Here is a 26,867-nt window from a genome sequence, read left to right on the forward strand (position 1 = left end):
GGGTCAACTTTCGGATGCTATTTCAATGATTTGGATTCTGAAGGAGATTCGTCATCTCATCACGTTGTTCAGGATGTTTGATATTCAGAAAGTGTCCCGGCAGGAGATTAGTTATGCTCATCTTATGGCGGGTTTAGCTAGCCGCAGACTTTTGCTTTATTTTCGCTTATAGTTTTCTTAGTTCTCTTTGTAAAAAAAAAAAATAAAATAAAATAAAAAAAAATAAAATAAAATCCCGCTTAAATTATTTCCCCTCGTATCTTGTGGCTGAAACACAAGCCATCCCCAATTCCCTAGCCCTAATTAGGAAATATTAGAGGCAATTGCATTTGCTTAGCTCCCCAAAACAAAAAGTAACACAAGTTTAAAATTTTAGTTATAAATACCCAAAAAAACAATCAGTTAATCAGATAAAATTAAAGCAACAATGTCACTCCTCCAAAGCAACTGCTGTTTCAACTCACCTCTTCCCTTCAAACCCAGAAAACACAATAACGATCATCTCCTCTCATTCTCATCCTTCTTTCTCTCTCCTCCAACTTCTAGAATTTTCAGGAACCTTCCATTTACAGCCTCTTCGTTAGAGAATCCTCTGCAACCGGTTTCACTTGATCAAATTACTCCGCCTTTATCATCACCGTTGATTTCAGCTACTGATGTTGTCAGAAATTTCTATGGAGGAATCAACCGCCATGATCTTGCCGCGGTTGAACCCTTGATTTCTGAAAGTTGTGTTTATGAGGATCTTATCTTTCCTCAACCCTTTGTTGGTCGCAAGGTATTTTTTATTTGATTTAATTGATCAATTATTATTCAAATTCATCATTATTTGTTATTCAATTATGGTTAAATTGTGAGTAAATGTGATTTTGTTGAGTGATATTATGTTTTTTTGCATTGATAAGGCTTAATTGTTCTCATTAAAGTTACTCGTTTTTATGTGAAAAATAATAACCGTGGAAACCGCCAAACAGGAAGAAATTCTAGAGACGGAGGTTTTTTGAATTTATACAAACAGGAAATTGTCTTTGATGATGTTTTTTTTTCAGTGTAGGACAAATAATTATACGGAAATACGGAATAATCACTTTTGGTTCATCTAGCCGACCCCACTTATGGGATTAAGGCTTTGATTGATTGAAGGACATCTAACTATTAGAGAAGGAATGTGTTAAGGGTATTTGAGATTTGACCTATACTGATAAGAATTTACAGCATTTACGGCGATAGGTTGGAAATGCCTACACCCCAGTGCATATAAGAATTTGTACTTAGAATCAGAATCAAGTTTGATAGACAAGTATATTCGTAAATGGATTTTTAGTTCCTTTCAAGTGTATGTAAGGTTAGTTATTGTTGTTCTTTGGAAAATTTAGTGACCATTTTGGTGAGATAAATGAATGACTCTTAAGAATGAAAGACTCTTGAATAAGGAGCGAAAGAAAGGGAGAAGTGAGACGAGGGGAGAGATGGGAAGGAATTGGCTTGCATTTTTCTTCCAATGTTTCCAATATCAAAGAATTTGATTTAGTTAAAGGGGAAGGGAAATTAGCTATTTTTTCTTTTTTCTTTCATGGATATGGGTAAGATTTTTTCAGATTTTAGGCGAACACCACACATTCAGGGGGTAAAATGCGCTACCAAAGTTGTGTGCCACCTAGTTGTTCTATTCAAATACACACCTAGTCCTTGTCTGTGATCAGTAGTGATTTATGTTTGTTATTTAAAAGTTAGTCCTCTGTTACAGTTTTTACTTTATTATTAACATATCAGATTGCTTCACGAGTTAAACTGAGACGTGCTAGACCCTTGGTAGCATAATGATCGATAGATACTTTTATGGGGTAATACAAGTCATTTATGCCTTTTCTGAGTTGCTCGTAGACCCTTGGGATTATACTGATTAATACATACATTTGTGGGGTAATTCAAGTCATTTATGCCTTTTGCGTTGCTCATGGACCCTTGGAATTATACAGATTAATACATACTTTTGTGGGGTAATTCAAGTCATTATGCCTTTTCTGCGTTGCTTATATATCCTTGTAATCATACTGAATAATACATACTTTTGTGGGGTAATTAAAGTCATTATTCTTTTTCTGCGTTGCTCATAGACCCTTGGAATCATACTGATTAATAATACATACTTTTGGGGGGTTTTTCAAGTCATTTATGCTTTTACTGTGTTGCTCATACACCCTTGAAATCATACTGATTAATGCGTGCTATTCTTGAAGCACAAAATTAAAAATATTATCGTGATTCGTGACAACTATCTACTTATACCCTACAAATTGACAATCTCTGTCCTAGACACCTTGAAGAGACGTATCAAAATCACAAAATAAATCTGAACTCCTTCCAGGCTCCATTTCTTGCTAGTTGATCTCCTACCTTATTATCCTCCCTAATTACATGTTTTACACCAATTTCTTCAGCATCCATCTAAATGCTGAAAACCATCTAATATCCATCGATCTTTCCCTTTGTACTTTTTAGCTATCTTGGGACTTTTATGATTTTATCGAGCAATTTCAAAATTCAGTTGATTTTGAGGTATGACAAACTCCTGGTGTGTATTGACTATGAATTGGCTTTAGAAAATGTCATTTACAATGAAGTTACCCTTATCCAAGTCCATAAGATTAATATGAATGATGAAGAAGGACCTCTGATAATTGGTAATCTCTTCTAGTCTTGTTTACGAAACCTTGCTCACCTGCTGGACATGTTTTCCTTAGTGAAGTACCGCCTTAATTACATGACTAAATTCCCTAGTAAAAACTTTGGCGCTTGTTCAAAACTTGTAGAATCCTGGGAACTGTGACTCTGAATCTCTTCTAAAATGTAAGGCAATAGAATATATTGTGGGCTAATCTCATATTTTACTGATTCTACTTTGTAGTCAAGGTGCATCTAACAATTGACTGCTGACATAGCTATTTAGCTGTTACTGACTTTAGTCAATGTGTGCTTGTTCACCTTGTTGGATAACAGTGATGGTTCAAGGATGCTACATGAGTATCTTCTGATAAATTTTACGATCTATGGGTTAAGATGGTTCTAGAATGCTACAAAATAGATTTGCATTTTTAAATGGTATAAAAGAAATTGTCCTTTAATTTATAATTCACAACTTTTATTTATGATCTTATCAATATTGTCAATCCCATCTTTGTATTTCATTCCTTAAGAAACTTCACTTTTTACTTTTTGGTTTCCACAGTCTATCCTGGAGTTCTTTGGGAAATTCATAGATTATGTCAGCACAGATTTGCAGTTTGTGATTGATGCTATTTCTGAGGAAGATTCATCGGCTGTTGGTGTGACATGGCATCTGGGTATTTTGGAAATTATTTGAATTGCTGTTCTTTCCTATGTTATTTGATACAATTGGATGCAACTCACTGAAGAAATAATGACAGAATGGAACGGAAGACCTTTTCCATTTAGCAAAGGTTGCAGCTTTTATCAATTGAAGGTAATCAATGGCGTTCGACAAATAATGTAAGTATCTTTTTACTCTTTTCTTTATAACTGTCTGAACATATAATCCTTATTGTCTGTGTCATGATCTAATCTATGCTACTTGGATTTGGGTTCCATGTCTGGTATGCATCCAAGTGTCCTACTCGACTACTTTCTTAAAAAAAAAAAAAATCCATAAATCTGGTCTGTATTCAAGTGTCCACGTGTCCTACTCATGTCTTAGTGGTGAGTGTTTGAAACGAGTAGAGGCGAAATGAAGAGTTAAGTAACATGGGATCCAGTATTGTCTTGTTTCCATCTAGTAGAGGTGAAATGAAGAGTTCAGGCAAACATATTGACGAACATATTGTTATTGTGATAATCTAATCTAATCAAAGCTAATTAAAGCAAAGATATTGAAAGCAATAACTAAAAGTCTAAAACTAAGCAATAAAAAGGTTTAGAAAGCGAAAGGATATCTAAACTTGTAATTATGAAAGCTTGAATTCAACAATAATATTAAGAGTGCTCTAAACTAAATCCTCTCTAAATACTAAAATCGCCAAACCGGAAATTAATTAATGAAAAGTGTACTTAAGGATTCTAAAAAAAACGTATTTAAACAAAGCTCCAAAAGAATAAAAATAAAACTTAATAAAATCTATCTCTTGAGACACGTGCCCGATCGGTCCAGCCTTCTGCTTGCTCGCTAATTGCTCTCGCTCGCCCGCCCGATCGGGCGGTAGTCCATCCCGATCGGGCCCTGTGCCTTTATTTCACTTGGACTTTTGAGTTTTGACTTTGGCCTTTTTTGACTTGAGTCCAATGTCCTCAATCAGCTTGGTTCGTAAATTCGTAGCAATAATTCGGACCTCTTCACAATCGAGCCCTTAATCTCCAAACCAAAATGCTTAAGCTTAGTCTTGGGCATCAAACATCTCGGTCATAGAATACGGTCCAACTCTAGTATCTCATAGCGGCTCAATAAGCTCGGAAATCACCGAAAATCCCAAAATTCGTACCAAACCATACTACCTCTACAAAACACTAGAAAACGCATATCAGTAATAAAAATAGCTCCGTATAGATCCATTAAGTTCAAAAATGACAGTGGGATAAGGATCAAAATCGTATATAAAATGCACATATCAGCTATGAAATACATGCATACCTTTGTGAGCCTGATGTGCGTACATTAAGTACCCTTCTTACCCAGGAATACGGGAATGACCCACCATCATGTTGTCTAAGGGCAATCATAGGCAAGGAGACAACTATTTTGGGCAGAATCTTGTTGAAAGCCGGGACATCACTATTACAGTTAACGGATCTTGGCATAAGCAGTCTGGTACTGCTGGTCTGGTGTGGCCTTTTCTACTGTTGGGACCAATTTCTTTGATGAGCTGCTGTAGGGTAATCCTAGGCTTGTCTTCATGCTCTTCGATGGGCTCTAGCTTAGGACTACCATCAAATAACCCTATACTCTGACTCAACAACACTGGTTTACTGAGGGAGAATAAGAATACAATGGTCACCTTTTTTTGGCCCTGAAAGAGGAAAATGGGAGTTCTCTTCCAAAGTTATATCGTATGGAAGGTAGACAGTGTCAACAGGGCATATCAATTGGCAAATGGTTGTAGACTTAATTTTATGAATTTTACTAGTGCGTAGTTTGTATTTCTAGTTGTCAAAATATAAAAAGTAAACAAATAATGTTAAGAAATTAAAGCCTGCTAATGATTGTTAAAAGCTTTAGGGTGATGATATTTACAATTTCGAATAGAATTATGTTAGGGAATAGGGAGTGAGTGTTTGTTTGGGGTAACTATGAAAGAATGTGTACTAGGTATCCATTGCTTTTTTTTGTAGAGAAAGTGACTTTTTCACATGTTTACCACTTTACTATGAATGTTTTCTATTTATAAAACAGCTATGCTCGAGACAGTGTGGAACCTGCAATTAAACCTGGAGAATCAGCTTTGGTAAGTTATAAGTTGATGCATCTTTTCAACTGATGTATTATTCTTAAGTTTCTCTTACATCATACCTCACCATATTGACCAAATTATCATTTTAACCTAACCAATCTGCTTTATTGAACCTTAACTGAGGCACTTATACCTCATACCTTCGTCATACTGTCATACCTGTTACTAGTCCCTCGAGTGTAACTCTCCTGAAGTGATCTTCCAAAATCCATGACCTTATGGATTTAGTAAAATTGTTTGGCAGCCTAAAAGTGGGTTGGATGAGACTTGCTATCAAGATATTGCTCTTCCCTGCTACTTAATGATTGTCTACATAGTATTACAGTAAAATTTATTCTGATAGTGATATGGTTCTAAACAGACTGCAATCAGAGGTGTTACGTGGCTGCTGCAGCGATTTCCAAACCTTGCAGACCGGTTTTGATAAATGACCATGGAATCACCATATGACTTTGGAGTGATTTTCCTGTTGCTTTTGCAACATTTTTACAGAAACAGAGTGCAGGGGCTGACGCATGTTCTGAAAGCAATTCCTTGTATATTGCCAATATTGATGAACATAATTAGGTTTGTAGTTGGTCATATACCGCTGTCATTTTGTATTGTTAGAAAGGGAGAAAGGGAATGTATGGTGGTGAGGTGGAAACCCTTATAGATCTCCATGAAACATTTCGCATTGTAATTTTTATGTACATTGCTCATATTAGATCATAACTGTAAAGATCATAACTGTAAAATGTAAGCCATTACAAAATTTGTACATACTGGCATCTTCTACAGTCCTATATATATATATATTGGTTGAGTTCTTTCATCTTTCTTTCCTTTTTTATCTTGTTCGCTTCTGTTTGTGCTATGTTAACCTTTGGTAAAGACCAGTAGACCACATTCATCGCTTTTATGTATCAGGGGCCATATATGTTGCTTTGCAGATTCTAATCATGATCTCCTTTTCGTTGATTCTATTTCTATGATCAAGTCTTCCTTTTAGTAACAACAAATTTGAAATATTCAATTCAATTAGTCTATCTTTATAAATACTTTTTATGTTTAGTGTAGTAGTGATACACAATGGTTTAAAGTTGAGAAATTAATCCAAGCATTCCAAGAAACGCAACTATATTACACTGAATAAAAAGCTATTCAAAATATACACATGAGCAAATACCCTTGGCTCTATGAGTATCAATGTATGTTAAGGTACAATGAACGTCATAATGTTACTCCCTCTGTCTTCATTTGTTTGTCCTATTTACCATAAAAGGGTGTCCCTTAAAATTACCTCATAGACCATTTTTCTCTCTCATCAATTCTAACCAACTAAAACTTAAAATACACAATATGAGTATGGGACAAATATTTAGGGGCGAAGGGAGTATAATGCAGCCTCAATCCCTCTGGTCATTTCCAAAAGCCACAGCATGATGGGTGATCTATATTCCTCCATAATAGAAGATGCTAGCGATGTAAACGCCACTTCATACCAAATATCGATTGTGTCTTTGTTCTTAGTATTCAACTACATGATAAAAATCCTCTTGCATTAGAGTTGATGATTCAAGAATGATCTGGTCTCGACTTATACATCCAAATATCCAAATACCCATATAACCAGACTCATTTGAAAATGCATCGAAAAAAATGTTTGAAAATTTTACGGAGTAAATTTCAAGCAAATAACTCAAATTCAAGTTGCATGTCAAATAAGTATAATATAATAACAATTATAAAGTAAAAAATTATGATCTGCTTTTTTGTACGGTGTGTAATGAACTAATGATCGAACCTCTGCAATTATTAAGTGGAAGATACAAAATAAATTGAGCAATGAATTTCCTGATACATGCTATTAAAATTTCCTATACGGCTTTATGCACAAAAGAATGCCTACTGTAAACTTAACATTACAAGATGGAGAAAATCATCTCCTTTAGCAGTAGAGATCCTCTACTCCATTATGCGCCTCATCTTGTGTCCCTCTGCTTTTTTTTTTTTTCAATATTAATGCCCCAAATCATCTACAATAACCTATGCATTAAAATTTTCTGGTTTTAAGTTAGTGATGTGTCGAAACCCTAATGAGGACACAATGAGAAACTAGTTGAGACATAGTCTCAACTCCTCAAAGTTGTGTTGTGAATCCTTCAAAAGAAGAAGAAAGTATTTTGAAGAGTCCATCTGGGTTATCAGTATGTACCTATCAAAGTAACAGAAGATTAGCCAACATGAGATTAGAACACAAACAATGAACACACATACTAAATCATAAACATGAGATTATTATATCAAAGATTAAATATTATATCAAAGATTAAAAATCTCACAACAAAAGATCAGTGATGCTGGTAAAAAACATCCAAAAAGACACTGCAGAGCAAATAAATTGAGAAGAGATCGACGAAGTTGACAGAAACTGATAGTCTTGTAGTAATGCTCATGCTATAGATATTGCCTATCATTATAGCTCGAGTAAACTGTTTCACCAAAAAAAAAAAATACTATTCTACAAGCACTTCAGAAAGAGACTACTACTGCAAGCTCTTCTGAGTAAAATGTACCACAGCTAGCTTTTTCGTAGATTCATATGTGCCCAAATAAGGTTATAGTTTTGCAGACAAGCCATGTGTTCATAAAAAACATCATTCATTTTCCAATAAAAATCTTTAGTGAGTAGAGAAACATATGAATTTGAATTTTTATAAAATAAAGGCAGTAATTCAAATTTTTACTTTTGTCTAATAATTGTTCAACTTCCCATTGTCATAACCAAACAACTTTGTGAAATTCCTAGGAATTTCATGAAGGAAATAACTTTCCATGAAATTCAACTTCCTACGGGAATTATTTTCTGTGTCAACCAAACGAGGCCTCAATATTAGGATTATCAGCCTTGTAGAAAAATTCATCAAGCAGCTAAGGTGCTTCTTTGTTGGCATAAGGGGGGGAAAAAAAAAAAAAAAACTCTACACCCCTGATTGGAAAAGAAATGAAAATTTTGAACATGTTCAATAAGTATATTTAATAAAAATTCTGTTCTCTTCAATCAGTAGAGAGTTTCCTCAAAACCCTCTATTGTGATGCCCACCTCCCACCTGAGACTTAAAAACACTCCTCGACACTGATAAATTTTTACCAACCTTGGCCACCACCCTTTAAATCATTCTTACCCTAGATTCACTACCAGCTCCCACCATCCCAACCAACAAGAAAACAACCCCCAACAACCTGATCCCACCACAGCCCTTCCCCACCAGCCCAACTAAAGCCAACAAAATAAAATGGAGCCTTGACAGAAAAGCAGGTAACAACCATTATTTGTGTGACATACAACCTGCTCAAGTGCTCATATTCTTTGCAGGTAACCAAGATGCTCAATGTTTACATTAAACACTCACCCAGTGTCCTGCATCTTCAAGAACATGCATTTGCACACCACCTCCCTCATCAACAGCTACCTCCTCAGCAGCATGAATTCGTCGAATATCCTCAAGGGCCCATCTATGCAAGCTCCTCTCTGCTTTTAAAAAATTTACATGCACACCTCGAGGAACATCTTCAACAATTTTCCTGTGCAAAGATCATATCAATGAACAAACTAAGTTTTAACAACTGGAATCAAAAGCTCTAGTGTTCATCGTCAGCTAAAATGCAAATGTTTACTGAATAAATTGTACAGGTAGAGCGGAAAAGTTAAACAAGAAAATGATTTTTTTCAGAAAGTTTCCATTACCACAAGTTTGTTTCTTCAAAAGAGTGATACATGTCAGCAATTCCATCAAGATCAAATACCCATGAGAATGATGATCCTGAGTTGGGTGAGCCACTGTGCCGGAGATTAGTTGCTACCCACTGTACACAAACACAACAATAACAAAATTGGTCAGTTAGTTGTTTCTACTGAAGCCTGCTGTCTGACAAAAGTGAGTAAACTAACAGAACCCGCTGAAAAAAGTAAACATCTTCACATTATGGCTGCATAAGCAATGATCAATGATGCATTCCCCCCCCCCCCCCCCCCCCCACCTCTTCCTTTTTTTTCACCCACAACTGGAGCATGGAAACAGATTGCATTGCATTCCACTTTACAATGGGCTACTTCAACAAATTATGAATGGGGTATTAGGGAATTCAAATCCAAAGGCAGATCTAATATTGAGAGAATTTGCATGTGAAAACATAAGAAATAACAATGTTCACTAGATTAAGCTTCTATTCGTTGTACAAATGTTTACGCACTTACATAGCACATAAGTTTGGAAAGAGAGAATAAAATAGGTGTGCTTCCATTCCTAAATTAGATGTATGATATAGGGACAAGTCAGAAGTCACAATCATTATAACTTTGCTAAAACAGCCACTGTTCAATTCCTTATTACATTCGAGTTCTCGGTAACACTGGTCCCACAGACGTTGACTTCCCAAACTGACTATTCAATAAAAACTAATATCAACACTTCATCAAAGCCTTTGATGATGGGCTTATTCAAATTTTTAATGGCTTTCATTGAAATGTGTCTCCCCCTTATTCAAACTTCTTACAAGCATATTCATTACAGTAAAATTTATAAAGAAATCCTATAAATTTTTACTCGGTTATCAAACTGCTGAAACTTCCCCTTGTAGTCAATCAAAGCAAATGACAATGGACTGAATGATATGTATCACCTTTGTGCCATCAATTCTCATTTTTGGTTGTGTAGCGTTAGGAACATGAAAACCTAATGCTAAATAAATCAAATCCTCTCCTAACTTTACGCCAGTATAATTGTTGCTGTGCAGTAAGGAGGTATGGCCTGATGAAACTATCAGATAGCTGTTTATATAGCAAAGCAATAAGCATATCATGTCCCATACTATCAACAAAAAAGATCCACATTAGTAAGTAACATTGCAAACTAATGGGTCAAAGGAGGAAATTGAGAACAGGAGATAATAAAGGTTTAGGAAATATTGCCAACAACAAAAATAATAAAGAGGCAGAACATTCTAAAAGCAAATAACTGTATTATATTGATACAGATAAAAATTAATAATTAAAAAATACCTGTGCTACATCCTTAGAGAACCCTTCTTGCACAAGAGCATCCAGAACATATTGCTTTGATGGAATCTTCTTCATCAAAACAGTAAGAGTCACATAAGATTACTGCTTAACACAACATTAATATAAATATAAAAGACAATGAGTTTAACAAATATTTGAAGAATGAAGTACACCCATATAACTGATGCAAAAGCATGGAAGAAACTTCACGGGTCAATTGATTTCAAACCTACTCTAACCGATAACTTAAATGATAAGTTTGTTTGTGTCCCTTTAATGCATATTTTTGGCTCACTCATCATGGCAGCGTATAGCACTTTGCACAGAGCGTATGTAGAAGTATGGAATAATCTAAACATAGATAGGAATAATGCCATGTATTTAATTGTGAATTTATCAAGCAGCAGCAATGTGTATATATAATCATCAGTTCCATTCAGCTATATTTGTGCTGAAATAAATGCAGCATTATAATTTATGTAGGCAGCATCATTAAATTGCTTGAGCATGTGAAAATTTATTGCAAGGGTTTAAATCATTTACAGGGAAGGAAGATACAGCATTTTTATTTTTATTTTTTTTTGGCATAGACACAAAAGTCAGTACCTTTTTTTTTTTTTTTTTTTTTTTTTTTTTTTTTTTTTTTTTATGCGTCAAGAAATACAGGACATTTCAGCATAATGATGAAGCAGTGTTTTCATCGGGTGCGTGGGAATTGGAGCAGCAAAACAGTGGAAGCTACATAAATAATTAAGGAAGTTATTTATTTAAGCCTTTACATGGACTAGTGGTTAGATTTCTCAATACAAGATTGCTGCATAGTTTCCACATCTCCTAGATAGTATTTAGTTGGTATTTTTATTGCAATATAGCCTATTCTATTTTACAGTTTTTGCAAGGTTAACCAACTTCGATTTATACTCCCGCAATTGCAATCTAATCTACACACTTTATAATTTTGCACTATCCACTTACTCCACTTTGAAAGTCATTGGCTCATTGCCCATATTGGTGATTAATAAAAAAATTCAAAGTGAAATCTTTTAGAATTTTCACAATGTATATTTTCAAAATATTAGCTGTAATGTAAACTTTCATTATTGCTAATTAAAGAATGCATCAACAAACCTGTGTAGATCAAATAGTATTTACAAGGATGAAGGCCCGGTTCTTTTGGACTGGATGTAGCTAAATTGAACAAAAACTACTGTAGCAGAACTGAACCTAACTTAATGGAACTTAATGGAGCTATATTGAACTAAAAATAGTTAAGATAATGAATTAAATGGAGCAGAGCTGTGCAGAACTTAAATTCTAAAAAAGTAAGTCCAAAAGAACATGGCTAAGACTACTATATTATTTAGGATTGCCTTCAAGTCAAGAGTAGAGGGCTATAAAATCCATACTAAACTAAAACATAACATTTATTCAAGGCTAGAGTTGCATGAGAGAAGCTCATATAAACCCTTGTGTTTAGAAACTGAAACTAAATTCAGGTCCCTTAAATCAAGTGAAAACATAAGTGAAGCCTACAAAAACCTATGACCCTGGTGATTGAAGCTTGCTAATCAAACTTAAGCCCTTAGAGAGAGAACATGATTTTTCAGCCTCTCACCAGATCCCATTCTGCATAGAATGAGCAAAGCAAGGGTAAATATGATGTATCCTTTTGGTAGGTCTGAAAAGTTAGTTTATTCTGCAATAGAATATCCTGCATCGTATAATATGCCCAAAAAATTTAATTTATTATTTTATTACTATTCATTATTTCATTATAATTAATTTTAACTGTTGCAAGTACCCCTTGAGGGAATGGGGAATCTCCACCTCTAAAGTGCTTCTAATGGAGTTTGATCCCACATACAAACTTTTATCACTAGACCAAGCCTACTTGGAAAGTGTATACAAATACATAATATACTGTAATACGGAGTATAACATACCAAGCTTGGCTTGGTCTAGTGGTAAGGCATGCATCTCATAGATCCTAGGATCAAGTCCCACTAGGGGCACTTTAGGGGTGGGAATCCTTGCCCTCTCCACCATCAAGGTGCCTAGGGCTGTTGTGAATGCCCTAAGGCCCCAAACCCAAGGCCATACTTGTACCTGACCCAAAAAATGATATTGTAAATTTTTACACACTTGTCATATTAAAACACTAGAGCAACACTACTATTAAATTTTGATTGCCAATACAAAAACTAACAATTGAATTTGTATATGGCAATATAACCAAGACTTTTTTTTTTTTTTTTTTTTTTGGGGGGGGGGGGTGGTGGTGGTGGAGGGGGTGTTCCCCTCTACTGTTTTTTAAGAAATTCACTCCAAAACTACATAATGGCCATATCTCAATTATGGACCATAATGTATCTCAATTAAGGACTATGTATCCAGTCCATATCTCTCCTACTCACCATACCCCCTATTAATAGTGTGATTCAATTCTGTCAATTTTGTTGACTTCAAAGAGATAATAGACATAACTCATTAGTTTCATGTCACGGATCCAAATAGTCCATGTTCCATTCCGGGTCAACCACCTATAAAAGTCTATGCAAGAAGAAGGAAAGTCCTACCGGGACAAGCAAGAGCAGTGGCAGAGAACATTCCAACCCCTCAGGACAACTCCAATTGATATGAAGACAATTAATTAAGAATGAAAGAAGGAAAGGAAGCAGCCTGATTATATTGTTGTTTATTTATGTTTTTCCATATTAGTGTAATATTATCACATGTTCTCCTTAAGGTCAATTGAGACCACTAGTAATCCTTAGTATAAGAAATGTATTAGGAATGAAAGGAGGATAGGCAGAAATGAGAAGAAAGACACATGTGAGACTTGTAGCCTAAAGCTACTGAGAGATGCATAACCTCAAGTTATGCCCATTCCCTTTGTAATTCAATTATCAGTTAATCCAATCCTCAAGCTTTAAGCCTTAACTCTCTTTTAATTACAACAAATTACAATTACAGTAAATCAGTCTATTACAAACTTGGTATCAGAGCAGGCACGATCATGGCAGCCAACGCGGAGCAGCGGCTGAGCGCCGTCGAAGAAATACTCACCAGCCTTAAGACGCAGCTCACGACCATTGAAGGAAAATTGCAACCACAGGGCGAACAAGACTCCATCACTCGTGTAGTAGCGGCAGCAGTCAAGGCGGCCATGGAGGACGAACGGAAAAAGACGGAGGAGGTGGTGACGGCAGCCACCATCCGACTGGAAGGTCGCATTGACCGTTTCAGAACCGACGTCGAAACGCAGGGCGCAATCAATCGTGCCAAAATCACCAAATTGCAGCAAGAGATGGAGAAAGCCAAACAAGCACAGCCTCACCATCAAGTTAACCAACCGTTCGTGCCGCAGATTGGGGAGAACAGCCCCCAACCGGAGAGGAGCGCATTCCGACCCCCGTGGGTGGGCAACAATATGGGGACCCCGAATGGCATCCACCTGTGAGCCTGGTGGATGGCGCGGCGAAGGTTGGAGAGGAGGGGGAGACGGCGGCGGTAACGGAGGCGCTGGAAACCCCGAAAGTTGGAGATACCCACCTTCGACGGAACCGAGCCAGATAATTGGATAACAAGGGCGGAAAAGTACTTTGAGATCTACCGGCTGACGGAAAGGGAGAAGATGGAGGCGACGGTGGTTGCCCTAGACGGGGCGGCGCTAAAATGGTTTCAGTGGGAGTAAAAACATCGGCTGTTTTACGGGTGGCCGGACCTTAAACAAAAGATTTTGAGTGAATTCCGCCCGTCCCACTCCGGTTCCCTACATGAGCAGTGGTTGGCCGTATCACAAGAGGGGTCGGTGTTTGATTACCGGCGGCGATTCATCGAGATGGCGGCGCCGTTAGACGATATTCCGGCATCATGATGGGACAGTTCATTAACGGCCTGCGAGGAGATATAAAATCGGAGTTAAGGTTGCTTAACCCACCAAGTTTGGAGAGAGCCATGGAGGTGGCAGGGCGAATTGAAGAGCGAAACCGGTTTTCGTAGGGGAAGAAGGTGACTGGAGGATGGAAGAGTAATTTGGTAGTGGTTACGAGCTCTAGTAATCCTGGGGATAGGAGTGCAAGCGGGACTGGGCTGATTAAAACATATCGGCTACCAGCAATGTAGGCCCAAAGGCTTGGCCCAAGCCGCCAGAATCGTCTCAAGGGTCTGTGAATGTTGGCCAACCGAACTCCGTGGTGCACAGCAAGTCCGCAGGGACCACACGACGGCTGACGGAGTCCAAGCTGCAAGACCGGCGAGCAAAGGGGCTATGTTTTTGGTGTGATGAGCGTTGGTGCAATCGAAAGGAACTCGCCCTGATGGTTGCCGGAGAAGAGGAGCGGGGTGAGAATGAGGTGGATAACGAAGAGGAAGCATGGTAGCCTAGTGAACCCGCTATTGAAGTGTCCTTGTGTTCGGTAGTGGGCCTTTCAAACCCAAGAACCATGAAGTTAGGAGGTTAAGTAAGAAAGCGAAGAGTGGTGGTCATGATTGACCCGGGAGCAACTCATAATTTCATCTCGACACAACTAGTAGCGGAGTTGCATCTAGAGGTACGAGGTGGTGGGAAATTCGCGGTGGCTCTCGGAAATGGTGACACGGTTAAGGGGCATGGGGTGTGTAGGAAGGTGGTGGTCAAGCTTGATGGAGGGATTACGATCACCGAAGATTTTCTACCATTAGCCTTAGGAAATGCCGAGGTGATACTTGGAATTCAATGGCTAGAAAAATTGGGGTCCGTAACCACCAATTGGAAGACCCATGTCATGAAATTCACCATCGCCGGAGTTCCGGTAACATTAACCGGCGACCCCACACTTGAGAAGACCCAAATTTCCTTAAAGGCTATGGTGAGAAGTTTGGGTAAAGAGAAAATGGGGATATTGGTGGAAGTCAGTTTGCTAGCTAGTGAGCTTAGGGCCCAATCCGTGAGGCCCAACCCAGATTACCTTGGGCCTTTGCTTGAGAAGTATCAGAATGTGTTTGAAACGCCCAAGGGACTTCCCCCACAACGCTAACATGAGCATTCCATTACACTCAAGGATGGAAGCAATCCTGTGAGTGTCCATCCATACCGGTACCCACAAATCCAAAAAGATGAGATCGAGAAGCTCATAAAGGAGATGATTGACGCCGGAATTATACGTCCTTCTACGAGCCCTTTTTCTAGTCCGGTGCTACTTGTTAAGAAAAAGGACGGGTCTTGGCGGTTTTGTATCGATTATCGGGCACTATACAAGGAAACGGTGCCGGATAAATACCCTATTTCGGTAATCGATGAGTTACTTGATGAGCTCCATGGAGCTAAAATCTTTTCAAAACTCGACCTTAAATCGGGTTATCATCAAATCCGGATTAAACCCGATGATGTTCACAAGACCGCGTTTCGCACTCATGAGGGGCATTACGAGTTCCTAGTAATGCCCTTCGGTCTTACGAACGCCCCAGCTACTTTCCAATCTTTGATGAATGATATTTTTCGTCCATACTTATGCAAATTCGTCTTAGTGTTTTTTGACGATATTTTGGTGTATAGTAAGGATGAATGTGATCATGCAAGACACTTGGAGGAGGTGTTTGAGAAATTGGCAGTAAACAAGTTGTATGCCAATTTCAAGAAGTGTGAATTTGGCCAAGAGCAAATTGCTTACTTGGGCCATGTCATTTCTCATCATGGTGTAGCCATGGACAAGGAAAAGGTCCAAGCCATTTTGAACTGGGCCTGCCAAAGAACTTGAGGGAGCTTAGAGGCTTCCTTGGGCTCACGGGTTATTACCGGAAATTCGTGGCCCAATATGCTTTGATAGCTGGCCCACTCACGGCCAGCTCAAGAAGGATAGTTATGGGTGGTCCGATAAGGCTACTCGAGCCTTCCAACGACTCAAGGAGGCTATGGTTACCGCCCCCATTCTAGCTATGCTGGACTTCGGTAAGGAATTTGTGGTGGAGGCCGATGCGTCGGGGTACGGGCTAGGGGCGGTCCTTATGCAAGCGGGCCGGCCCATTGCTTACTATAGCAAGATGTTGGGAGTGCGGGCTCAAGCCAAATTCATTTACGAGAAGAAATTAATGGCTATTTGTCTAGACATAGTCCGTTGGAAGCACTACCTAATGGGCCGACACTTTGTGGTGAGAACCGATCAACAAAGTCTTCGGTATATTACCCAACAAAGAGAGGTTGGAGGGGACTATCAAAAATGGCTAAGGAAGTTAGTCGGATTCGATTTTGAGGTGCAATACAAACCCGGGGCTTCGAATCAGGTTGCGGATGCCTTATCACGCCTAGGAGGGGAAATGGGCCAAGTCGTGCCTCAGGCCCAATTCGCTGCCATGGTAACTTCAACTTGGGTTAATTGGGCTGATTTGGAGAAAGAGCTAGAGGAAGACATTGGGCTGGGCCAACTCAAGAAGGGCGTGGAAGAGGGGAATGGTCCAAAGGGGTTTACACAAGTGGGCAATAGGCTTCTCTATAAAGGGAGGGTCGTGATACCCAAAAGTTCCAAATTCATTCCTGAATTGTTGAAGGAATATCACGCTACTCCTTCAGGTGGCCATGATGGCGAGGTTAAATCGTATCTTAGAATCGCAGCCGACTGGTATTGGCAAGGGATGAGAAAGGACGTCGGGGAATTTGTTCGCCAATGCACCGTCTGCCAGAGAAGCAAAGCCACCCAGCGACACCCCTTGGGTCTCTTACAGCCGCTTCTAATTCCGGGAGCGATTTGGGAGGATTTGTCCATGGATTTCGTGGAGGGATTGCCTCTTTCCAAAGGGGTGGACTCGGTGTTGGTGGTGGTGGACCGACTGTCCAAATACAGCCACTTTATTGGGCTTAAACACCCCTTCAATGCGTTGAAGGTGGCAGACCATTTTGTCAAGGAGATTGTGCGCCTTCATGGGTTTCCATCATCAATTGTTTCTGAGCGTGACAGAGTGTTCATGAGCATCTTTTGGAGGGAGCTTTTCCGTTTACAAGGGACGAGTTTGAAGCGAAGTACATCGTACCACCCCCAAACGGATGGACAGACGGAAATAGTAAACAAAGGGCTGGAAAGCTACCTCCGGTGTTTCGTGGCACGTCAGCCCAAACAGTGGGCTAAGTGGTTGGCATGGGCGGAGTACTCGTATAGTACATCGCCGCACACTTCCACAAAGATGACCCCCTTTAAGGTGGTCTATGGCAGGGACCCGCCTAAGCTGTGGCGTTTGGGATCTGGGCAAACGGTCGTCGATAGTCTGGAAGAGTGGTTGAAAGAACGGGACTATGTGCTGGAAGAGTTACAACTTAATTTGGTTCGAGCTCCACAATTGATGAAGGATTTTGCTGATAAGAAGAGAACAGAGGAGGAATTTGCGGTGGGAGAAGCAGTGTATTTGAAGCTTCGACCCTGTCGGTCAGAAACTCGTCAGAAAACTCTGGCGAAACGACCATTCGAGAAACTAGCAGCTCGTTATTATGGGCCGTACACGGTGCTGCAGCGAGTGGAGAAGGTTGCTTATAAATTGGAATTGCCACCGTCATGTAAGATTCATCCCGTGTTCCACATCTCTCAACTCAAACGAGCGGTCGGAACAGCTCTAATCAATCCGATCGTTCCGGAACAATTGAGTGAGGACATGGAATTAACGGTCGAGCCGGAGGCGATTCTAGACATCAGGTGGGACGCAGGTTGGGAAGTGCTTGTTAAATGGAAAGGCATGCCGGAGTTCGAAGCCACATGGGAGGATGAGGAGTCCTTACACCACCGTTTTCCAGACTTCCACCTTGAGGACAAGGTGAGTCTTTTGGGGCGGGGTATTGTCATGGATCCAAATAGTCCAAGTTCCATTCCGGGTCAACCACCTATAAAAGTCTATGCAAGAAGAAGGAAAGTCCTACCGGGACAAGCAAGAGCAGCGGCAGAGAACATTCCAACCCCTCAGGACAACTCCAATTGATATGAAGACAAAATTAATTAAGAATGAAAGAAGGAAAGGAAGCAGCCTGATTATATTATTGTTTATTTATGTTTTTCCATATTAGTGTAATATTATCACATGTTCTCCCTAAGGTCAATTGAGACCACTAGTAATCCATAGTATAAGAAATGTATTAGGAATGAAAGGAGGATAGGCAGAAATGAGAAGAAAGACACATGTGAGACTTGTAGCCTAAAGCTACTGAGAGATTCATAACCTCAAGTTATGCCCATTCCCTTTGTAATTCAATTATCAGTTAATCCAATCCTCAAGCTTTAAGCCTTAACTCTCTTTTAATTACAACAAATTACATTTACAGTAAATCAGTCTATTACATTTCATAAAGTATCATTTCTGTTCTGCCAAATGATGCATACAGTAGCGATCAGTGCAACCAGTGGTCACCTTTCTTTTGAATGCAGACCCCTTATAAAATCTCCTTACCAAGCCAACTATAACCTTGATTTTCAATTTTTCTAAAATAAAGTGAGTTTTAAGTTTCCCAAACTGACCCTTATTTTGATTGAGTGATGAGGAGAGTATGAAAATATTACAACTATAAATACAGTGTTTACAAGATACAAGTCATCTCATTAAGACAACAATATCTGGATACATGAGAGAGAAAAAATTAAAGAATCTCAGAGGTCATAGATTTGCAATGAAATTTTGTCAAAAACCACCTTATAAATCCTTGTTTTTGTGAAAAGCCACCTTTACAAAAAAAAAAAATGTTATAAAAAACTTGGGTCAAAAAAAAATGTTGTAAAAAACTACCCAATTAAAACTTTTTGTTGTAATTCACCACCTTCGGTAGGAAAATGAGCTTTGAATTCTAATGATTAAATCGTCATTTGTTTCGTTGTTGGTGGCAAATTACAACAAAATTTTTAAATAGGTGGTTTTTTACAACATTTTTTTTAAAGGTGGTTTTTCACAAAAACAAGGATTTAAAAGATGGTTTCTCACAAATGAAAATATGAATGAACAATTGAACATCAAATTTCATCTCAATGACTGTCTCTAAACACATAAAGTTGACCATGAACTCCAAATAATTCCCAGTTTCTCCCAAAAAAGGTAATTAAAAAACAAAAAAGGACCAAGTGAGAGAACAGGAAGGAGAAAGAAAGGAAAAACGGCTTCTATTTTCTACTATCAAACAAAATTTGGTAAACTTCCATTAACAAGACTAGGGAGTTTCAACCTTTCTTTCAATGGATCCAATTTACAATAGTTAAACTGCCAAAGTAAACACATACTCCTTCCAGCCCAAATTCATCTTAATGCTTCTCATATTTGGGGTCCCCAAAATCTTCTTCAGACTTCTTTATTTACAGTTATCAGTCAATTTTTTTTTCACTCTTTTCAAACTCTCACTCGCCCTCTTGGCCTCTTCTTCCCCCATCCACTTTCAAATTATTAAAGAACAAAGGTAATATTTTCCTTTCCATGCCAATCCCAATTGTAGAAAAGATAAGGACGGGGAAAGTATCTGCCTCACTGCCAGCACACTGGCACACATGGACTGTAGCACAGAATAGAAAAGGAGAAGCATTTCACATCAAGAAACATCAACAAACCTTTTCAGGCATTTTCCGGAGAAAAGAGATAAGTTCTGCTGGATGATCCTCCCCATGGCCTCCAGGTTTTACTTTTCCTGGAGTAGCATCCAGAACCCAAACCTATGAGAGTAAAAGGGAGGATGAACATATTATTAAGAAAGTTTAATATAGAGTAAAAAGTGTAAATGATACATGTTCTCCTGAAGTTACAGAGTAGCTGACTACAGATTCGATACACTTGAATCCACATTGTCAAATATAAAAACCTTTAGCCTAATAATATCCACTGTCTAGAGAAATTTAGAAAGAGAAAAGGGAGAAGGTAGAATCAACAGCCAAGGGAGACATACATGACATGCTCATAATAAAAAATTTAATCAACAAAAGCAGAAAGAATTGGAACATCCAAATGTTACGTCCTTACCCTCACAGGTCGTGCAAGAGGTTTTGCAGCTTGCTCCACCATGCTCAAGACAACTGCAGTGTTTTCCCATAAATATTGACCAAGTAAACAATGACAATTATTATGATATAAACATCAAGGATATTTAACGCAGTCCAATAAACTACACACCTTTTCCTCCGAAGCTATGACCAACTAAAACTCGAGGTATAATTCGAAGCTGAGCAACCTATAAAGGACAAAAAAGTAGGATTTTAATTAGAATGCTTATCATAACAAGGAAATGAAGAAAAGTTGAGAACAAAGAGGTAGCATGCATTCTTATTACAGTTGACATGACAACCCGATTGATAAGTGAGAAGGCTAGCAAAGCCATCAAATTATTATATTGCCAAAAAGCACTTCAACTGAATTAAAGCAAAGTGACATTTAATTGTAACTTCAATGGTCCATGAAGCATAAAATCGCTATCCATCTAACTACCTTAGCCTGAGAAGTTTAACAAAAAAGACAATATGTATGCCCAAAAAAAAGAGAAAAAAATCTCATGTTAAATTCAAATCCCATGCTATCCAATTAGCAAGGAAAATTGCAGATATAAATTTCAAAAGCATAGTCAAGTTGCTAATTCACTGATTTAGACACTGAATGGTAATTGCAAATACACAAACCCATCAAATTCAAGACATCACGACCAGCAGCAGCAACGGTATTGGGCAGTCCTTTCGTAATTGATGCCGAATCACCATGGCATCTCAAATCTACAAGTAGAAACTGTACCAAAAAAGAGAAGTGATCATTCTTTTAAGCTATGGACTAGAATCCAGAAATACAAACCAAAAGGTATGACATGCAACCCTTTTAGTATTGTTAACTGCAAAAATAGCTTAACCAAAAGCACTAAGAAAATTTAAGCATCTCCAATATCAGAGATACAAATAGCCTTACCCTCCTCACTATACAAAATAATTGTTAGATGGACTATGTCATGTAAGCTTTATTTAACACACATCTCCCTCTCAGAAAATCACTTCCAGCTACAGAAAAGGCTTTATAAAGGAGAGGAGTGGCAAATATATATTGATACCAGTTTTTTATCCTTCCCCAACCCCCACCCTCCTCACTATACAAAATAATCATGTTTTGAGACCACAAAGAGCTGAAATGCTACACATATGTTATAGTAAATTTAACATAGTAAACTAAAGTGGAGGTTACCTGCCACATTGGAAAACTTTTAGCCAACCTGCGAGCAAAGGAACCTAATATAAAAAAGAACGAGAAAATCAATGTTAAATTTTCACAAACTAGATCAACATATACACACCTCCCATCAAAAGTAATCCAAAATTTTCACTACTGCATTTCCCAATTTTTGCAAGCAATAACCAGCAAAGCTAAAGCAAGATATAGATAAGTTACTTGGCTTCATTGAAAGTGCATATCCAAATTTCATAAAAGAAAATCAACAATAGCTTGTATGTATCTCCCACCTTCACTACAAAAATAGGATACATACCCCAATTCTTCCGACAGCCAAGAATGCCATGGATAAGGACTGCAGTTGGTGGTTCAGGTACTGACTTGTCCATAAGAGAGCTCCATTTGACCTGAGACGTAGAAATGTCAACGTAATTCAGCAATAAGCTTGGAGCAAGAAAGAAAAAAAGAGAGTAGAGATTTTGTGTTAAAAAAGAATACAGCATCTACATTATTAGCTCCAACGAGCCCTCTAACAGATGCATAAACAACGTAAATATTACAGGTGAAAAAAATACACATTATCACAGAGAATCATCATAGTTTCAAGCCCCAGCCACATTCTGAAATTATGAATACAATAAATCAACAATTGGAAAGCAACACCTTTGCTAATAGGTAAATCTCTACACAATAAGTTCAATGATTGATATGCCAATCTACTCCTGAAGATTCCACGAAACAAAGAGATGTGACAACAGATCTAACTTGATCCACAAAACTAGATATTACAGTTGTTACATTCAAAGCAGCCAAATTTATAGCAGTCTACCATTCTTACTTTTCTATATCTTATCTAGTTAAAGCACATTTTCTATCTCTACAATTTTGTATTAGAGGGACTGAGGGAAGCAATCCAAGGAAAAAGACACTACAATAATAAATATAGGCAAATTCTTTAACAGACTCAAGCATAATAAGCTCTAGTGGACAACCATTACCATAAATCACAATTTACAGTGGCTCTTTTGATAAAACCCTTGTGGTCAACTAGTTTAGAATGCCATGTAGTTCTACAATCACACGTATAGCTAGATTCCAACATAGCAAAGAATTTAGGACATCATGCTTAAAATTATAGTAAGGAAAAACCATATTCTAAACAACAAAAATAATTAAAGAAAATAGAGATAACTGGTCACTTACAAGAGCTCCCTGCACGAGATCATATGCCTGCAAATACAAGTCACTTATTTTGGTCAAGAGAAGTAGCATATATGTATATGATAAAAAGTACTGGTAAATTTCACACATACAACAAAAACGTAGACGTAATACCAATGTTCCAAATTGCTTGCCCACATACACATTACGCGCGAGCCTCTCGTCCACCAATGCCATATTAAGTGTCAAACCATTACTAACGCTTGCCGAAGAGAATGACATGCGAAGTGCTGCACTCTACAACAAAAGAAAAAAATAAAATAAATAAATAGATAAAGAGATCAAAACTAACTCTTATAACCTCACACCCTCCACAAGAGGGAGGGGGGGGGGGGTGGGGGGAGGGGTTAATCATACCTAACATGAGACAGGGGCTCATAGGATTGATCTGTAGCAATAAATTGTAGTACATGTTCAATTATTGTGTTGAGTATATTCGAAATAGCTCTTATCTAGGTTATATTATTTATAGTTTCTTATGAGAAAACCATCAATGCTAAAAATCTTAACTTTTACAAAATTAATGATTGCCCCAATCTTTGTTATTTGGCAAGTAAGGTGAATGGATCAACTAGTCCTGTACTCTCAATAAGACTTTAGGAGTCAAGCCTTCAAACCCCTTGGAAATTGAAGGAAAGAAAATAGCCTTAAATTTTAGGTAAAATTAGAAAATAGCACCCAAAAATTATCACGATTTTGATAATAACACCACAAAAAAAAAAACTTTTATTATAACACCACAAAAAAAAACCAAAAATTTGGTTTCACCACCACTTAACTTTGCCATCCAAAAAAACCGTTAAGTGGGCCCCACATTGTACACGTGTCAATCAAGTATTGGATAAAAAAATCAGAAAAAAAAAAAGAAAAACCCTATAATCCTAACCCAGCCACCACCACCACCACCACCGACGACGGTTTCCATCGCTGTTCACTCGACCCTACCACGGCCGGCACCCCAACCCAGCCCCCATCGCTGTCTCCCAGACTCGCAATCGTCGCCGAACCACCCAGACCCCAACCCAAACTAGCCAGCCCCCATCATCATCTCCCCGACCCGAATCCATCGCCAAACCACCCAACCCTAACTAGCCCAGCCACCGTACTCCTCTACCAAACCCAACCAAAATTCGTCGCCGAACCGCCGAAACCCCGACCCACCCATACCCAAACTCGCTAACCGCCCTACTCCTCTCACCCTCACCATGAACCAAATCGGGGCTGGTTATTTCGTGGGTACGTTTGGGTGATTTCGACAGTCTAGGGTGGTCGGCTGGCTGGTTTTGTGGGTCGAGGGTGGTCGGTTGGGATTGGGTGACGGCGGTGGAGGCTGTGTTGGAGAACGGCGGTAGGAAACGGCGGCGCCGATGGTAGCTGGGTATTTTAAGGGTTTTCTTTTTTTTTTGTTTTTTTATTTATTTTAATCCAATGCATAATTGACACGTGTACAATTTGAGACCCACTAACGGTTTTTTGGATGGCAAAATTAAGTGGTGGTGAAACCAAATTTTTGGTTTTTTTTGTGGTGTTATAATAAAATTTTTTTTTTTTTTTGTGGTGGTGTTATTATCAAAATCGTGACAATTTTTGGGTGTTATTTTCTAATTTAACCTAAATTTTAAGGATTTGTTTTTGGAGAGTACATTGAGTTTATGAGTTTTCATAAAAATCTGTGTGAACTTATGAGACGCATGTTCATGATGAGACTAAGAGAGAATTCTTATTCGCCTAAAATTGGTAATGCAAGCAATTTGTTTTCCTAATTTTAAATGATCCCATGATAGGAGAGGCCAATTCATATCAAATTTCCACCCCACAAGTGTTGCTTCTAGTGGAGTTTCATCATATAAGTATATAACCCCAAAGTTTGAGAGACCACCACTCGACTAAGTATTACTTGGTCAATTGTTTCAATCTTGTGTAAGGCCATTAAATTAAATAATTTCAAAAACAATACAAGTTTGGGTCATACAATTAGGTACAAGTAATTTGTACATTTCAATAAAATGTACAAGTTCTTTAGTGCAAACCAAAATTCTAAATATGAAGTATAAACTAAAGTTACCTCAATTCAATAGATAATCCATAGACATACTTTAAGCAAACCCATCTAATCATTAAAATAACACAAACCAACGCTATGTGCTTTTCAAAACTCCCTTATTAAGTTATGCAACCTAAAATCTTTAATCCGTGTCGCATCAAATTTTTTTGGTCTAAACTTTATACTACAACCAATGAGCCAAACAATTACTTTTAATCCGTGTCGTATCTCATCTTTTTTGACTAATCTCTAAACTCCAACTAATGAGCCAAATAGTCCCTTTTATAGTCTGATCACATCACTCACAAATCAAGTTAAATTTCGATATAAATATATTTTATAAACTAATTCAGCAAAAAATGAAAAAAATTCATTATATACCAGAAGTAAAATACTCAACAGTATAAGCATTAAAACATAGACGGACAACCAATACTACAAACCGTATTCCACAAATTAAATACTCCGTACAAAAATACTTCCAAAATAAAGTATTAAATAAACATTAATAACACCGATCAACACATGAACTCATCACGAACTCCTCCAAAACTAGTATTACTCAATGAAATGTATATAATTCAAATGAAATACTCCAAATTGAAAAAGTGAAATGAAGCAAAACATAAAAACTATCTAATTACTATTAAATTAAACAAACAACACGATTAAATGAAAAAACTCACACCTTAACAGATTTGAAAGGGAGATTAGTGCCGAACCAATCGGACCTAAGCGTCGATCGTCTCTCCTCGGAAATCGCCGGCGTTGAACCGTGTTGTAAAACAGCAGAAGAGGTTGAAATTGACGACATTCTTACGACGATGAAACTGGCGAGAGGAAATGGAGGAGAGAGAAAGAGGAAGGTACAGAGAGAAATGGCGGTAGGCGGAGATGCCGAAGCGCGCTCTTTTTTTCTCTCTCGCTTTCTTTCTTTTTCAGTGTCTCACTGTTACTTTGTGTAGCGCTTCTTCGTATTTGACGCGGTTGATGATTTCTAGTTTTGTTGCTTTCGTGATTTGGACTAACTCATGAGTCATGACACTTGTTCAACAAAGTAGTTAAGAGTTAGAGCCCACAAATTAGAACGTAAATCCAGTTGGGGATCTGACTATCTAATTGAGGCTCCGTCTCTTTGGATGAAAATAAATTTTTTTGAGAAAATGATTCTCCATTTCTACGGAGAACTAGACTTAAACTCGTACAATGCACAGCCGTTTACTCTATTATAATTTTTTATTTTAAAAAGAATAAACATTAGTGAAACAACGGAAAATTTTTCAAAAATAATACTACCTCCGTTAAACTTTAGTTGCAACTTTGGAATATTTTATATCTCACAAATAATACCCAAAGTTGCAACTAAAAGTTAACGGAGGTAGTACATGAAAATATTCCAAAATTGCAACTAAAATTTGACGGAGGTAGTACATGAAGGAATTATGTCTTCGATAAGTGCAATTATTAGATATATCAAGGATCACTATTATGGAGATAATTAGTTCATTCTATAGGGTCGTCATTGTCTGGTACTAGATATGGCAAATGATCTTTGGGCTAATTAAATAATCCAAAGCCCAATACAATGGATCCTTTAAGGTCACACAACAAGGGTATTGGGTCAAACAAGTAAGAAGTACATTAATGGGCCTCATGAGATCATGACATACCATATCATAGTTTGATTAGGACAAGGAGTTTGGACTTGACATAGACTCTTATTTAGAGATATGATCTATAAATAAGATCCATGACTAAGATTGAAATAACAATTCACAAGTCAGTTAATTGTAACTCAAGCAACCAAGTCACAACCCTAATCTCTCTCTCACTCTCACGGCCCTCCCCTCTCTCTCCCTATCCGTACGGTCGGCCACCCCCCTTAGTGGCTCGTGGTGTTCGTGGTGGTGGATCGTGGTTAGTTCATGTCTCTCTTCTCCATTGAAGGTTGATTGAAGCGTTCAATCAC

The 26,867-nt window shown here is 38.0% G+C and overlaps 2 protein-coding genes across 3 annotated transcripts; one reads left to right on the forward strand and one right to left on the reverse strand.

Annotated features, from left to right (window-relative positions):
* The first annotated feature begins 419 nt into the window (after positions 1-419).
* LOC145586343 (uncharacterized) lies at positions 420-6,273 on the forward strand. Of its 2 annotated transcripts, XM_081643144.1 has the most exons (5): positions 420-778; positions 3,230-3,344; positions 3,429-3,510; positions 5,402-5,453; positions 5,821-6,273. In XM_081643144.1, the coding sequence occupies exons 1-5, from the start codon at positions 428-430 to the stop codon at positions 5,881-5,883; spliced, it is 663 nt and encodes a 220-aa protein (XP_081499270.1). In that variant the 5' UTR covers positions 420-427; the 3' UTR covers positions 5,884-6,273. The 2 variants fall into 2 exon arrangements, with proteins under 2 accessions (XP_081499270.1, XP_081499271.1); XM_081643145.1 differs by lacking the exon at positions 5,402-5,453.
* A 980-nt stretch (positions 6,274-7,253) lies between these two features.
* On the reverse strand, positions 7,254-25,878 carry LOC145585078 (uncharacterized). The gene is made up of 13 exons (XM_081641824.1): positions 25,587-25,878; positions 22,969-23,091; positions 22,837-22,863; positions 21,950-22,040; positions 21,649-21,692; positions 21,107-21,204; positions 20,602-20,660; positions 20,452-20,504; positions 20,046-20,147; positions 10,504-10,569; positions 9,190-9,308; positions 8,855-9,026; positions 7,254-7,656 (listed from the first exon to the last, which is right to left on the reverse strand). Exons 1-13 carry the CDS (start codon positions 25,710-25,712, stop codon positions 7,582-7,584), a joined length of 1,155 nt encoding a protein of 384 aa, XP_081497950.1. The 5' UTR covers positions 25,713-25,878; the 3' UTR covers positions 7,254-7,581.
* Positions 25,879-26,867: the final 989 nt, after the last annotated feature.

This window comes from Chenopodium album, chromosome 16, assembly GCF_948465745.1.
Source record: "Chenopodium album chromosome 16, dcCheAlbu1.1, whole genome shotgun sequence".
Classification (NCBI taxonomy): Eukaryota; Viridiplantae; Streptophyta; class Magnoliopsida; order Caryophyllales; family Amaranthaceae; genus Chenopodium; species Chenopodium album.

What these genes read in the sequence shown, in the direction of transcription:
- LOC145586343 (XM_081643144.1), top strand. Translation starts at nt 428, where the DNA reads ATGTCACTCCTCCAAAGCAACTGCTGTTTCAACTCACCTCTTCCCTTC. An exon ending in TGGTGTGACATGGCATCTGG is followed by an intron (nt 3,345 to 3,428) that starts GTATTTTGGAAA and finishes AAATAATGACAG; the next exon opens with AATGGAACGGAAGACCTTTT. An exon ending in AATGGCGTTCGACAAATAAT is followed by an intron (nt 3,511 to 5,401) that starts GTAAGTATCTTT and finishes TTTATAAAACAG; the next exon opens with CTATGCTCGAGACAGTGTGG.
- LOC145585078 (XM_081641824.1), bottom strand. Translation starts at nt 25,712, where the DNA reads ATGTCGTCAATTTCAACCTCTTCTGCTGTTTTACAACACGGTTCAACG. An exon ending in TGGCTGTCGGAAGAATTGGG is followed by an intron (nt 21,693 to 21,949) that starts GTATGTATCCTA and finishes TTTTTATATTAG; the next exon opens with GTTCCTTTGCTCGCAGGTTG. An exon ending in TTGAAGATGCAGGACACTGG is followed by an intron (nt 7,657 to 8,854) that starts GTGAGTGTTTAA and finishes TTACTTTGATAG; the next exon opens with GTACATACTGATAACCCAGA.